Source organism: Primulina huaijiensis, chromosome 10 (genome assembly GCF_012295235.1).
Source record: "Primulina huaijiensis isolate GDHJ02 chromosome 10, ASM1229523v2, whole genome shotgun sequence".
In the NCBI taxonomy this organism is placed as follows: domain Eukaryota; kingdom Viridiplantae; phylum Streptophyta; class Magnoliopsida; order Lamiales; family Gesneriaceae; genus Primulina; species Primulina huaijiensis.
The window spans coordinates 14,857,454-14,873,117 of NC_133315.1; the positions used below are offsets into that span (position 1 = coordinate 14,857,454).

Here is a 15,664-nt window from a genome sequence, read left to right on the forward strand (position 1 = left end):
ATATTAAGTGCGAGCCAAATAAAAAAATAGAGTCATGATTATTTTTTTTAAAATATCCAAAATACTCCTTAATTTTTATTTGTTGGTATGACAAATTAAATATATGTAATTTTTTTAATAAGAAAACTTATTAAAATTCAGAAAATTTTAGATTTGATTTTTAATTTTACAAATTTAATTTCTATTTTTTAAAAAAAGTACTTATACAAAAAAATCGATTTATATGTGTGTGTATATATATATATATATACACACACACACACACATTAAATACATGCATTCGTGCTCCAGTGTTAGAATCAATTATGGTTCTTTTCGAATCATGAATCAAACCTTAACTCTTTAAGTAAAATTTATTTTGGGTTTCAATTCTAAATCTGAACTTTGTGACGGGCAGACCGAACTAAAACCAAGAACTCGGAGTTCGGTTCCTGAGCTATTGGATGTTCTTCAGGGGCTTGAACTAGCATGTAACCGAAGCGACAAGAAGATCATGTTTGAAATTGATTCGGAATTAGTGGTGAAATGGCTCCACAAAAAAAGAATGACATCTTCACTTAATTTGATTTCCTTTCGCATAAACCTTTTAATTAAAAACCGAGAAGTAAGAGTGAAATATATATATAAAGAGCATAACAAAACGATATTTGGTTACTGAAGCATTGAAGTATGATCGATGATACATATCCATCTCGATCCCTCCAGCAGATTCACACATAGTCAACTCATAATATTTTTGTAATAAAATTTTAAAGAATAAATTTTAATTATTTTAATTATTTCATGAGTTCGACCGTTTGAAAACAAACTGTTAAAATTTAGAAGAATACTAAAACCATCAAGAAACGAAATCAAATCTACACAGTGGCTTTGGTTCCTAATTTTGTTTGAATCAAAATTGTTAGTTTCAGAACGAAAACAATCGATTTTAGAACCAAAGGAAACTAAAATTAAGTTTTAGTTGAACCAAATCTCAAATAAATCTGTAAAACATTATTTAGAAATCTTCTTTACATTAAGACTGCGCGTGAATTTGTTGTTGACAATAAATGACGACAATTACCACGTCATTGCGGCAGACGCATGCCCTCAATTCAATCTTTTTACCTTCTTTGTCATCTGCTTAGCCGTCTCTCTTTCTCTCTCTACCAAGAAACCTCGCAAGCATTTTCTTGAATTCATTAGTAGATAACAAATTTAATAGAGAAAGAACAAATTTAATAGAACGTCACTTTAGTGATCTATACAGCTCTTATTTTTAACCATTTGAATGATTATATGTATCGTATTTAAGTTCCTTTTACCATTTTCCTGAGAGAGAAGTCCTTCCACTTTGCGTAGATAGATAAATGTACATATTGCTATTGTTTTTTGTAAAAGATTGAAGTTTTATAGCTTTCTTGATGGGAGTTTAAATGGGTTCACTTGAAAGTGGACTGCCATTGAAGAGGGATCAGCATTTCGTGCGCTCTTCATCTGGAAGGGGTAGTAATCATGTTCAGAGCAATGGATTTTTGGGGCACAGGCCCAGATCAAGATTTGCAAGACTTGTACTTTTCAAGAAGATTGACTATTTACTGTGGATTTGCACAGTTGCTGTTTTCTTCTTCGTTGTGTTCCTCTTCCAAATGCTCTTCTTGCCTGGCTCTGTGACGGAGGTTGAAAAGTCTCATAAAATCCATGGTTTGTTTAGGCAAAATGGGGGTGTGAATTATGGGGACTTTTCGTTTGTGAAAGAGTTGGATTTTGGCGAAGATATAAGATTTGAACCTTCAAGAATCGTCGGTAAGTTTCAGAAGGAAGTCCATGAAGTCAACCTGACTGTTGCTTCAAGAAAAGTTATGAGATTTGGATACAGAAAACCGAAGCTTGCGCTGGTAAGCATTTCATTATTCTAAATTTTTTGTTTGTTTGAGTCTCATTTCACATAGGATTTGCTGAATAGCTTCATAATTTTTTTGCTAGCAGTAATATAGATTATGGCGGGAGTAGCATTGCTAATTGAGTGTCTTGATTTGTGCTCGTAGGTTTTTGCAGATCTGTCGGTTGATCCATATCAGATTCTAATGGTCACTGTTGCTGCTGCGTTGCGGGAGATTGGATACGAAATCGAGGTGAAATACTTATGTTTGTTAACATGAAATTGAGGTGATCATTGATTGCAATTCATTTAAGGAGAGGAGACAGGACAGTTCTTGGTTCTGGTTGAGCTTTTTGGAATTTTGTCTTTTAGTTTCTGATTGTCTTGTTTCTTTCTTTTCTTTTGGCTTTCGATGGACTGCATTATTATGCATTTGATTGAGGTTATTATTCAAAATTTAAGTGTTTTATGAGAAGATGGATTGCAGATGACCAACATGTTTGCATGCCAATTGTATGAACTCAGGACAAGTGTACATATGGTGACATGTAACAGTATTCAAAGTTGTGAATTGTCATTTATTCAACTTTTTAGCTAACTTTTACCGAGCTCGCTAGTAGCATTATTCTTGAAGGCTCAAAGAAATTTTTTGTCACAATTTTATGCATTTTTCTCTAGAATTTTAGCAAGTGATGGTGTTTAGAACTCAAAGTTAGTATACTTTGCCTCGGATTTATTTATATTTGGTATTTTCAGGTATTCTCACTAGAAGATGGTCCTGTACAAGCTATTTGGAGAGACCGAGGACTTCCTCTCAGCGTCATCTCGACAGATGAGAATGTGAAGTTTAGTATAGATTGGCTAAAGTATGCACCGCATTCTTGATTTTAAGATAGATGCATTTCATATCAATTTTGTGTTTCAGTTGTTAAAGATGGCTGAGTATCAAGTATTTATTAGCCAATGGAACTGATATTGGTTCAGGCCTATAAATCTTTAGGGTGATACTCCCAAGAAAGAACAAAACAGTTGTTTTAAGGAACAAGTGAAACAGTGAGGTGATATGTATTCTGATTTTTTTCTCATGCTTTGCAGCTACGATGGGGTACTCGTGAATTCTCTGAAAACTGTCTCCGTTTTATCTTGGTGAGCCCCATCACTTCATTTAGACAACCCCTCAAATCATCTAATTAGCAACTCGTTACCTTTGCATTTATTTTATTATGAAGCTGAACATTCTCGCCTCTCGTTAAATGATGTTTTGAGTCATTGAAGATTTTGATCATTTCACCATTCAACTCGAAAGTAATAAGATAATCCATATATGATTTTTGTTATTGCACACGTAATAGATTTCATGACCTTGTTGGTTATAAATGCCCCTGTTAGCATTTTTTTGACTTTTGTGTTTCTTGATATTCAAAGATAAAATAATACTGAGAAACAGCAAGAATGAACCACATCAGTCTGTCTCTCTATTAATCTTCAAGTCTCTCTCTTTCTTTCCCCCTCCCACGACACACATACAAACATACAATAAAAATCATCAACTAGCTGGTGTCTCTCAATGTGTTTTATTTTTATGATGTTGAAGAGAATCTACAGATTAGACTATATCCTATGTTTACAAAATCCAATCTTGTTGACAATCACTTGTCTTCTTTCTTTCTTTATATTTACCATGTATAATAGCTTGCCTTTAGCTGTTGACAATATTCTTTTCCAATAAAATGAAAGATTTTACTTTTACTTAACAGTCTTATGCAGGAACCTTTTAGAAATGTACCTCTCATATGGACTATCCATGAACAAACACTTGCTGCTCGGTTGAGACAATACTTTGCTAATGGCCAGAGCGAGTTGGTTGATAATTGGAAAAAAGTATTCAGCCGGGCCACCGTTGTTATCTTCCCAAATTATGTTTTGCCAGTATGCACTGATTTTCTTCTCAATGCAATGTTATTCATCATAGTTTCGCATGCTTGTATACATATCGTTCATCCAAATTCAATTAATCAAATAGTAAACACTTCTCTGTTGCTCCTTCCTAGTACAGAAAGATAGTTTAGTTGCATTTGGAATTACAATGGTTTTAATTTTTGAGAATTTGGAATCTGCCATGTTAACTAGATCGAAGTATAAAATATCAAGTGGAAGAGAAACGACCAAGGTTTGTCACCGTGTCAGAATTTATTCACATTTTGTGAAACAATGTAGTTACCCATTGGTTTGCTTAAACAAATGAAACCAAACAGAAAATCAAAGGATTGAAAGTTGTTTATGTCCCTTTCTCTTCTTTCTCCATACTGTTTTCCCTTCCTTTTTCTCTGAACATCCATGTCATATTTCTCTCTCAAAAAACCACTGTAGTTTGAGCATTGCTTGAACTATTTTTATGAAATGAATCAGTTTTCCTTTCAAATTTCCGTTCTGGATTTCAGTACACATTGAATTTCAGAACATGGTTTGCCAAAGCCCGAAATAAATGTATAGAAATATAAATGATAGTAGCTAAACATATATAAAGGAGAAATTTCTTTATGTTTAAACCAAAAATGCGAGGCAGTGCACTGATTGACCATTTATGTAAAGATGCAGTATTCCTATGTTTGTCCTTGCATTTGATTTTGCATCATTCACTTAATTTCTGAAGATATTGGAGTATTCTTTTCTGTGTTTATCTAAAACATTTAAGCTTTAAAGCCGTCATTAGGATTCTGAGAATAGTTCCGATTTCCATTTTTTTCTTTTAAAGTTTGTATTCCATCAAAATGTTCAGTAGAGTCATGCTGACTGTTCTTTAACTTACACAATGTAGGTGGCATATTCGGTATGTGATCCTGGAAACTTCTTTGTCATTCCTGGTTCTCCTGCAGAACCATGGAAAGCTGATAAGCCAATGGTGTCCTCTAAAGTAAGCCCACGCCTGATGATGGGGTATGGAGCCGTTGATTTTGTTGTTGCCGTAGTGGGAACTCAGATACTGTATGGGGGTCTATGGCTGGAACATGCACTTGTTTTACAGGCTTTACTTCCTGTTCTTTCAGAATTCAGTGATTCTGGTTCTCGTATTAAAATCATCATCTTGGCTGGGGATTCCTCCAATAACTTCAGTAGTGCCGTGGAGGTAGAACGTTTTATCCTCAATTTGAAGTGTTCATGATATATACTAGAATAGCACTATTGAGACTGTACAGATTTGACCTGTACTTCCCTGTTCTCATGTTGTTTGGCACAGATAACCTTTCTTAGACTGAAATTTTATCAACCCTAATGGTTTGATGAAAGAGCATATGAAAATGTGTGCATTATATCATCGGAATATCCTACCATATTTTTCTAAAAGAAATAGATTCTGAATGTTCTATTTGTTATTTATTTTTTATAAGGGCGCATAAGTACTGTGCAAATAGTGTGAAATGCAGGTGCATGTTTTTCTGTTTCTTACCTCTTCATCAATGTGTTTCCACAGACCATTGCTCTAAGCTTGAGATATCCAAAGGACACAGTGAAGCATGTTTCTATTAATCAAGAAATAGACAACATAATAAGTGATGCTGATCTTGTGATCTACGGATCCTTCCGTGAAGAGCAGTCTTTTCCAGAGATTTTGTTAAAAGCCATGTCTTTTGAGAAGCCCATAATCGCCCCAGATCTATCAATGATCCGTAAATATGTAGGTATTTTGGCATCTTTTTTTGCATGTTGTCCACTTTGGCTGTTCATTAATAGGTCAAGACATTTCTTGATTACGTCTCTTCTATCTCTTGTTACCATTTGTTCAATTACTACTTTAAAAAGCTTGATGGAATTTTATGAATATGCCTATTGCCTCGTCTTATTCTACTTTCGTAGTGACCCACTAATTAAATTGGCTACAACTCTAGGTTTGCAACAGGGTGAATGGCTATCTTTTTCCAAAGGAGGATATAAAGGTTCTGACACAGATTATGTTTCAAATGGTTTCAAATGGAAAACTCTCTCTTCTAGCTCGAAGTGCTGCATCAGTCGGTAAACAAACAGCTAAAAACATGATGGTTCCAGAAAGTGTGGAAGGATATGCTTCACTTTTGGAAAATATTCTCGTGCTCCCATCTGAAGTTTCCATATCACATGCTGCCGAAGATATTCCGGCTAAATTGAAAGCTGAATGGCAGTGGCATTATTTTGAATCTATTGCAGATACCCATTCTCCAAATGAGACCAGTATAATACACGAAGTTTTAGACAAGATTGAGAAGCAATTCAATCATACCCATAAAGAGAACATGATGGCTTCTATTACAACAAACGATACATTCTTGTATAGCATCTGGGAAGAGCATAAATATATTGAAATGGCCAACATGAGAAAAAGAAGAGAGGATGAAGAGGTTTTTATTTTGGTTTTTGTCTCTATTTATGAGCTTAAAAATAAGAAAACATACGACTTATTATTCTACTTTTATTTCCTGGCAATACATTTCATTTTTTTATATTTATGCAGTTGAAGGATAGAACTGATCAACCTCAGGGAACATGGGATGAAGTATACCGAAGCACTAGAAGGGTTGACCGGACATTGCATGAAAGAGATGAAGGTGAACTTGAAAGGACGGGTCAACCATTATGTATTTATGAGCCTTATTTCGGTGAAGGAACCTGGCCATTTTTGCACCGGACTTCCCTGTATAGAGGGCTGGGGATGGTGAGTTCTGCACCTCTGGGACTAGACCAATTTCCATAAGTTGGTTAATGAAGTGTTTTTGTGTGTAAATTTGATTAATCTGTATTTGTTTGCGTATTGACTCTTTTGTTTTAATCCTTACAATTGTCATTCCCCCCAAGTTATTTCTTCTATTTGTACCACAATTTTCTTTGCTTATTCTGTTGTATGTAATTTGGAACTCAGGCCTTATTTTTGCTGTCACATATATGATTCATTCCACATCAATATTTATTGCTTATGATGACAATTTGTGGGATTTTTTTATTTCCCCTTTCTCTAACTTTTGATATTGTACGGTACTTCCTGACAATAATCCATAAATTTGGTTATTGCAGTCTACAAAAGGCCGAAGACACGGAGCGGATGATATAGATGGACCTTCGCGTCTTCCTCTATTAAATAATGCTTATTATCGATCTGTACTGGGGGACTATGGAGCCATTTTTGCTATTGCTAATCGGATTGACAGAATACATAAAAATGCTTGGATAGGATTTCAGTCGTGGAGAGCGACAGCAAAAATGGTGTGGATGAAATTACTTCCTTTATTTCCATCTAGTCATATAATTACTAGTTTTTTCTCAAGTTGATCCCCTTTTTATTAACTGATAGAAAAGGACACACACACACACACACACACACACACACACATATTCATGATGACCAAATGAAGGAAGAATGCATAAAATCTTGTAATCCTTTCCACTGTGCCGTTTGCTTATGTAATTTATTTGCTTATGATGCATAACAATTTAGAATACTAAAAGGAACACAGGACTTGTGTAATTTGAAGACTGTTGCTCTGTTTCTCACATGGGGAATTTCGCAGAAATCTTTGTCAAAGGCAGCTGAAAGATCATTGTTGGATGCAATTGAAGCCCGAAGACATGGAGACACTCTTTACTTCTGGGCCTCTATGGACACGGACCTTAGGAACCCATTGAAACATGATTTCTGGTCATTTTGTGATGCCATAAATGCTGGGAATTGCCAGTAAGAGTTGAATCCCTTTTACTCGTATTTTGTCAACATTCCCACCCTCAAATGGTAGTGGAGAACACGATTGTTTTGCAAGGTCTTGAGTAGATAACCAGTCATTCTGCACTCGAGTATTTTGGGCTAGTTTACTTGTGTACGGATGCTGACGAGGCTAGGAGTCTGAGCAGAAACATGATATCTTGTTTTATATCACTTCCATTCCACGTTGTTGGTTCACATACGCAAACCCACCCACCCCTCCTTCTCTCTATTGCCCATGTGCTGGAGCAGTCAAACAGTATATTTGGGTTATTGCGTGGTTTGATATATTTATGTTGAAACATTACCACCACCTTTGGTTAACACTCAATTTACATGTCAAAGTATTTCATATTTTCTTGGGAAGGATGATAAAGACCTGATTTATTTTCTTATTGAGCTTTTAGGTTCGCTTTTTCTGAGGCTCTGAAAAAGATGTACGGCATCAAGCACAACTCGAGTTCTCTTCCCCCAATGTCTGCAGAAGATGGGATCTGGTCTGTCATGCATTGCTGGTCTTTACCAACTAAGTCCTTCTTGGAGTTTGTTATGTTTTCAAGGTTTAAACTTTTTCCTCATGCCTCGATAATGCTATCCTCTTTCGTTGCAACTAAGATTCTTAATATGATACTTTTGCTACCAGAATGTTTGTTGATTCGCTAGATGCAATATTCTATGATGAGCACCAGAAGACTGGTCATTGTTATCTAAGTTTATCCAAGGTAACTCTTCCATTGCAATGGGTTTTTGGTTTTTTTATAAGATTCATCAAAAAGAAGTGAGGCATATGGCCGGACCCCTATATGTATATTTTAATTCTCAAAATCACGGGAAAACTCATCCAGGAACGATACTATGGATCACTGAATACTTAATATACCCTGTGGGATGGCCATGAGTCCATGACCTAATGCTATAAGACAAATAACATATAGGGAAGCGAAGTTTGGAAACCCCGTGGTGTACTATCGTTCTAAGGCGCCCCTTAAAAAATGATGAAAAGGAATCTTACTTGATCCTAAATGCATGAAATCTGTGAGACCTGATCGTCATTAGACGATTTTATCAGCTACTGAGTTTCTAATATGAGATTAGATATGGTGAGTTAAACTCTCGTCTTTTCACTCTGGTTGGTTGGCAGGACAAGCATTGCTACTCTCGCTTGCTTGAGTTACTCATTAATGTATGGGCATACCATAGTGCAAGAAAAATGGTGTACATAAACCCTGAGACGGGTGTTATGCAAGAACAACACAGGCTGAAAAACCGGAGGGGTCGAATGTGGGTCAAATGGTTCAACTTCAATACTCTCAGGAGCATGGATGAGGACTTGGCCGAGGAGTTTGATTCTGACCCTTCCAGAAGACGGTGGCTGTGGCCATCAACCGGTGAAGTTTTCTGGAACGGTATGTATGGAAAGGAGAGGAGCTTAAGAAACAAAGAGAGAGAAAAGAAAAGGCAATATAGTAAAGATAAAATTCAACGAATACGGAAACGGACTCACCAGAAAGTGATCGGAAAATACGTGAAGCCTTCGATAGAGGATACGAACACGACGATTCTTGCGGCCGAGCTTTTGAGATAGCACTAACTTTTTTTTTTAGAACTTTCATCTGATTTACAACTTCTACAAAAAAATGGATGCCTGGAATTATTTGTCTGAAATCCTGTGAATTGTTGAGGTCTTTTAGTTGTATACCAATTCTTTTCTTATTTATTTGTTATATGATGTCGAATTGTAAAAGGGTAGATGACTGTAAGTGTTTATGTAAATGAGCTAACTCTTGATTTTAAGATTTGTTGTCTAATCTATTGTTTGATTTGAAAACTTTGCTTGTTCCAATATATATAATTATTTTCTTTGATATATTCATCCATTGAAATCAATTTTCTAATATCAATTTTGACATTAAGCGACTTTAATTTAATTTTTTTTAATTACAATTCTATTTATTTTTTAAACAAATCATTCATTCGCTTTTTTTAAAACCTTTTGTTACTTTTTAAAATCAATTATTCAACGGAGGACTCATGGTCGTAACGATAGTTTGGGTGATAGGATATGTAGTAAGTCTTTTGTGACACGGTATCACGAATATTTATATGTGAGATGAGTCAACCCTATCGATATTCACAATAAAAAGTAATACTCTTTGTATAAAAAGTAATACTTTTTTATGGATGACCCAAATAAGATGTCCGTATCACGAAATTGATCCGTGAGACCGTCTCACAAGAATTTTTGTGAAACATATGATAGTTTTTACTGAGAGGTTCAATTTTTTTCTATCATCTTATTTTTTAGTTTACTATTGTATTGATTTTTTAAATTTACTTAGAATTCATCAAAAATAGCGGCAGTGGATTCCAAGGTTTCGATTATTTTAAAGTATCATATAGTTTAGTTTGATGAAAAATATTCAATTAATCAAACTATAATAGAATTTTAGAATGACAAACAATTAGTTTTTGTTTAACCAAATAATTTCTCTGTAATAAAACAGAAGCTTATCCAGTCATCCCTCTGCTTCACTACCCACTAATGATTCTTCGAATTTTCCAAGTGCAACGAGACAAAGCCAGCCCTCTTCACTCCTACGAATATTCGCTTCGCAGAGACACCGATCCTAATTTTCGTGAAGAATGGCTTTTTTCGAGTAATTTTCCAAAGATTTTTTAATCCCTTTCTTTGATCCGATATCAACGAATGGCTCTGTTAATCACCTCGCCGGAAATCCTGTCGCTTGCTGGAGTTCGACGAGAAAATCAGTCGATAATGGCTGCTGGAATCAGGAGGAGCGATTTAAGGTTCAGGGTTTCTTCCAAAGTTAAGGATTTGGAAAAGGGTTCCACCGAGATTTTGAATTTGAAGGGTATTTACCTGGAAAATGTGAAGCAGAGCGAAACTGCGCCATTTTCTTTGAGGAAGAGTGAGGGGGAAGAAGAAGAAGAGGAAAGACGGAACTATCATGTCAATACCGGTTACGCGATTCGGACACTCCGGGAGGAGTTTCCCGAGCTTTTCTACAAAGAACTCAGCTTTGATATCTACAGGTTTTGATTTGTTGTTCTTGATTGGGTCTATGGTTGCTTATCGTTCGGTATATCTGTGAACTTTATCTGTTAATGCATTGAAAATGGAAGAAAGGGATGATCTGTTGTTTACTTTTTGTCGAAATTCAGTGCTTTTGAACTTATATTGGTGGTGTTTTGATCATCTGTCGTGACAAAATCATGCCATGTTGGTTTTGGAAGTCAATTATACTGCTATGAATAAGGAGACGAGGCCAAATTGTATTCAAGATCCTTTTCAAAAAATGCACGAAACGTGAAAATATGAGGTTTTGAAATACAATTCCATAAGCCTAAGATTTATTGGGCTGTGTCTTCATTTATCTTTTTCTTCCTTACGTAGGGATGATATTGTTTTCAAGGATCCATTCAACACATTTGCTGGTATAGAAAACTACAAATTGATCTTCTGGGCTTTAAGATTTCACGGAAGGATATTCTTTAGGGCCTTGTGGGTTGACATCGTAAGTGTGTGGCAGCCTTCTGAGAACATGATAATGGTACGTTGGATCGTTCAAGGCATCCCCCGCATGCCATGGGAGAGCCGTAGCCGTTTTGATGGTACCTCAGAATACAAGCTTGACAAGTATGGAAAGATCTATGAGCACAAGGTTCACAACATCGCTCTAAACGGCCCACAAAAGTCTCATGTCCTAGCGTTGGAGCAGTTGATTCAATCCATTGGCTGCCCCTCGACTCCTAAGCCTACTTATTTCGAGTTTTCATCCAATCGAATGAAAAATGTTGTGCCATTGCAGAAGTTTTTGGTGATCAAGTGTTACTTTACCTCGGTTCTTACCAGTTCTTTGAGATCCAAGACCGAAAGATAGTGGAGGAACATGAAGCTTGTATGTGAGTTTTGGTTATGACTATGACAGAATGGAGCTGAGACTTCACATAGGATTTTGAAATGTATCAAATATGCATGTAGTCTATTCCTGCTGGAGCTCATAAACTCCGAGCTTTACTGCATAATATAGAATAATATAGAATGCAAATTTTCTGCAAGGCCAAGTATCAATTGCATGACTAAACGATAATTTTATTTATTAAACAAAAAAAATATTGGGAAATCATAAATTGAAACTTGTAATTGAAAACGCAGAGTTTATATCATATTCAAAGCCTAGTAATTAAACCTAATAAACGATGAAATAACAAGCGGAAAAATTGGGTAAAGATCACATTCTTCATCCATGAGTGTTGACAGCCTCCCAAAGCAGATTTTTTGGAACCGGGGACGAGAAATCCCGAGCCTCAAGAGCAGCAGTCCTTAATGTCTTTAGTGTCCACATGTTGGCCTCGTAGAAGGACAAGCTTGTGTAGGGCAAGTTATGCTTCTTGCATAGATCCTGCACTAGAGGTGAAATACTCCTCAAATGGCACCTAGGCAGCCTAGGGAACAGGTGGTGCTCGAGTTGGAATTGTAGCCCACCGAAGAACCAATCCATCTTAGATGAACACGAGATATCAATCGTCCCGTTTGTCTGTTTCTCGAACCAGTCATTCCCCTTGGGGGCTCCAACATACACATTTGCTGCAAAATGGTTCAGACAGAATTGTACATGTTGAATCGAGGTGACACAAAAGCTTGCCATGACAAACAGCACCCTTTCGTTCCAACTAGGCAAACATGAAACCAGAAGAGGGAACCATGTCCAGAAAACAAGGATGCCGATTATGTTAGTCGCCCTGTCAGGCACTTTTCGCTTTGAAAACAAGAGCAAAAAAGTCTGTAGATAAAGATTGACTCTTGCACCGCACATAACCGGATAGAATGTGAAATGCTGGTAGCTTACAAGAAATCTTGACAGGGAATCGAATGTTAGTTTTCTCCCGTAGAAACGCGAAGTCAACGATTTAAATAGGGTCGAGGACACTGCAAAGACAGGCAAATGCTGTAGGTCTGGATCATGATCAAGACTGTTGCAAGAGACGTGGTGGGCATTGTGAGTCCATTTCCACCACGCAATACTGATGCCGGTGAGGCAATTCCCGGTGAGGATCTGCGCCATTTTATTAAATCCTTTGCTTGTCATTATGTTATAGTGACCAGAATCATGACCCAAGTAGGCCACCTGAACCCAAGAAAATCCCAACAATGCTCCAGAAAGCATATGAACCCAGAAATTACCGGAGCACACAACACCATAAACAGAAGCAGAAAGCATCAAGGCAACAAAACAAAGGGAATAGATCACCCCATGCCCTTTCTTATCGAACATCCCGGATTTCGAGAACCTGGAAACCAGGCTTCTATAATCTCTGGAAACCTCGGAAACCTGGAAATCTTCGAGGTGATACCCTGTAAAGAACCTGTCGAGGTATTTCCATGCTGTACCTGGATGAAATGCGATGAATGCATCAGTCACATCCTGTCCAGCCAGATTCAATAGCGGGACATCTCCGCCAGGATGCTCCTTAGCCCACTCTGTCACGTTGTACACTTTTCCCTGGATTGAAATCCAGAGATCATCAGGCTTGTTGTGCTTCTTCAATTCATCAGATGCTATGTATTTCTTCTTGATATCTTCCCCCATTGTTGACAAAAAAACAAGAAATAATAGATCAAACGATGCGCGAACACAAAAAGAAAAGAAATTCAAGATTCAACCCCGAAAACCAACCCCTTTCAAAATGTGAATCAAGAAAACGGGGCGGCTGGTTAAACCAAAAGAACCCCTTTAAAGAGGGGCTTCGATTTCGTGTACTCTCTCTCTCCCTCTCTCTGTGTTTTCCTTGGATTTGAGAATTGATTTTATTCTGAACAGTTCTTGGTATTTTCAAAACCGAAGTTTATGTTAATAGGATCCTTGTTACGGCGTGTTATTCGGTGAACTGGTGGGTGTATTTCTAGAATTCTTGTACTCCCCTCGTTGAAAGATGTTTGCTAAGGTTCACACAATTTTTAGGTTCACATTTTTTCTTCATTATTAATACTAAAATAAAAAGTCATTTACTCTTTCTTAAATTATAAATATTAATACCATATTTGACTAATTAATTTTGTCATAAAGGTAAATTCCATTAAATCTCCTAGAATTTGGCTCAAGTATATATGAATACACTTTAATAAGAATTTTTTCCATCTTATCTAAAATATCGATTTTTAAAATTATTTTACCTTTTCTATAATGATTACCAAATCGGATATGATTATTATCTTAATCCGTTGTATATAAAAACAGTATGTCTTTAATGAAATAGTTTCACATATACAGATTTCAGTTATGTCAATATTTATAATAAAAAATAAATAATAATATTTTTTTAATAGATAACTCAAATAAAATATTCGTCTCACGATATTGATCCGTGAGATATGAAATTGGATATAATGGAGTGGGGAAACACCATTTATGGATCATAGACCAATAGGTACGGTACTCGAAAACATAGACTTGAATTCGACTCACTATGATTAGAAATACAACGAGCAGAGAAATTTGTTTAAGTAACCTCGGTCAACTCTTTTTTTTTAAAAATAATGACCTCCTCAAGTAAGTGTATTTGAAATATATTTGAAGAGATCATCTTCTTAAAAAAAGAGTTGATCGAAGTTAAAAAATAAAATATCCCTCTCTGTGGCCAAATTCATTAGAAATCAAAATCCTATTTAGGCCGGTTGCTAAGGAATTGAGCTCAGACGCGCGACGGGATTCGAGCACCAACGGCATGTTCGTGGACGTACATCCGAGACTTCCTAAGCATGTGAATCGGAACGAGCCATGTGCGCACCCTGTCACCGTCACGTGGACCGACTTAATTTATTTTTTCTGAATTATGGCTTAAAATTTTTGGGGAGATTTCCATTTTTGGGATGATACGAGTGACATGTTATTTAGCATATAAATTGGGTTTCTTTTGAATTAATTAATTATAAAACATTTCTGTAAAAATATTTTTTACAAATAAAAAGATGGTTCTTAACAACTTTCATAAACTAAGAGTCAGTTTGGATACAGAAGAAGTAGTTTAAAAAACATTTAAATAAGTCTAAATTTTTAAATGATTTTATTTTTTTAAAAAAAAACCCAGAAGCGAATGTCGGGAAATTGGCCTTCAGTCTCCAGCCGTCGTTTTTTTTTTGTGTTCAGTTCATGGATACTTTTTTAGTACCACATTTCCACATGAAGTGTACCACAATTTGTATGATATAGTACCACAATTTTGTGGGTAGGGAGTGAACCAAAAAAAATGTTTTGATTGGGGATTTTTCACCAACTTCCCCAATATATATTAAAAAGTATTTTTATTTTAAATTTTAAAAAAACTAGAAGTTAAAGACAAAAATTCATTAAATTTTAATTTCTAAAAAAGACTTTCTCAAGTGCTTTTGTAACATAACACTACCCTGTTTTAANTTCTGAATAGGTACCAACAAAACTCTGCACTCGTAGTCCGATCCAAGAGGGAAACCTGTGATCCATCCACCGCAGGCATCGTGTGTACCTATCTATTCTTTTGTCGTCTAGGCATCTACATGCATGATTACTTATACTAATTAATACATTTTATATTCCGATTGACTAAATTATATTTAATTCAGACATTTTCTTGTGATAAAACCAAGATATATAGTGCTCGAGTCGTGGTAGAAGATAGATCGGGATGGTAAGGGAAGTTGAATAAAAACAAGATCAAGTAAAAAAAACATTCTTTTATTGATTATCTTTGAGTTTGCAAAAACAAGAGAAGCTAATCATGAACAAGCCCGAACTTTTATCTTAGCCCAAACATTATAAGAAGACTTACTGAATCGGAGATCCTGTCTGTATCCTCACATTGAAGTCACTGCACACACACTTTGGAACAGGCGTCAATCCTGGGCCCATGGGTATGGAAGGCTTTACTCCGAAATCATTGACATGTTATTCAATACATGTAATTAGGATGATCTGATAAGACTATGAACAATATGAGTTGTCAGCAATGATAGTGTCAGAAGGATATGGCATGGACAACCACTTGATCATGAGGAATAGCGGATCACTGATAACAATGTC

The 15,664-nt window shown here is 36.0% G+C and overlaps 3 protein-coding genes across 3 annotated transcripts; 2 read left to right on the forward strand and 1 right to left on the reverse strand.

Annotated features, from left to right (window-relative positions):
• The first annotated feature begins 1,107 nt into the window (after positions 1–1,107).
• On the forward strand, positions 1,108–9,185 carry LOC140986081 (uncharacterized). Its single transcript, XM_073454068.1, has 14 exons — positions 1,108–1,877; positions 2,028–2,114; positions 2,618–2,727; positions 2,957–3,007; positions 3,619–3,790; positions 4,680–4,988; positions 5,334–5,537; positions 5,749–6,234; positions 6,348–6,548; positions 6,905–7,093; positions 7,399–7,562; positions 7,994–8,146; positions 8,230–8,308; positions 8,728–9,185. Exons 1-14 carry the CDS (start codon positions 1,416–1,418, stop codon positions 9,169–9,171), a joined length of 3,111 nt encoding a protein of 1,036 aa, XP_073310169.1. The 5' UTR covers positions 1,108–1,415; the 3' UTR covers positions 9,172–9,185.
• Positions 9,186–10,086: 901 nt separating this feature from the next.
• LOC140986194 (uncharacterized) lies at positions 10,087–12,064 on the forward strand. Its single transcript, XM_073454255.1, has 2 exons — positions 10,087–10,640; positions 11,002–12,064. Exons 1-2 carry the CDS (start codon positions 10,294–10,296, stop codon positions 11,486–11,488), a joined length of 834 nt encoding a protein of 277 aa, XP_073310356.1. The 5' UTR covers positions 10,087–10,293; the 3' UTR covers positions 11,489–12,064.
• Positions 11,440–13,485, reverse strand: LOC140986193 (delta(8)-fatty-acid desaturase-like). Its single transcript, XM_073454254.1, has one exon. It carries the CDS (start codon positions 13,196–13,198, stop codon positions 11,849–11,851), a length of 1,350 nt encoding a protein of 449 aa, XP_073310355.1. The 5' UTR covers positions 13,199–13,485; the 3' UTR covers positions 11,440–11,848.
• Between the last annotated feature and the right edge of the window lie 2,179 nt (positions 13,486–15,664).

What these genes read in the sequence shown, in the direction of transcription:
- LOC140986081 (XM_073454068.1), top strand. Translation starts at nt 1,416, where the DNA reads ATGGGTTCACTTGAAAGTGGACTGCCATTGAAGAGGGATCAGCATTTC. An exon ending in TCCCAAATTATGTTTTGCCA is followed by an intron (nt 3,791 to 4,679) that starts GTATGCACTGAT and finishes TACACAATGTAG; the next exon opens with GTGGCATATTCGGTATGTGA. An exon ending in ATAAATGCTGGGAATTGCCA is followed by an intron (nt 7,563 to 7,993) that starts GTAAGAGTTGAA and finishes TTGAGCTTTTAG; the next exon opens with GTTCGCTTTTTCTGAGGCTC.
- LOC140986194 (XM_073454255.1), top strand. Translation starts at nt 10,294, where the DNA reads ATGGCTCTGTTAATCACCTCGCCGGAAATCCTGTCGCTTGCTGGAGTT. An exon ending in CTCAGCTTTGATATCTACAG is followed by an intron (nt 10,641 to 11,001) that starts GTTTTGATTTGT and finishes TTCCTTACGTAG; the next exon opens with GGATGATATTGTTTTCAAGG.
- LOC140986193 (XM_073454254.1), bottom strand. Translation starts at nt 13,198, where the DNA reads ATGGGGGAAGATATCAAGAAGAAATACATAGCATCTGATGAATTGAAG.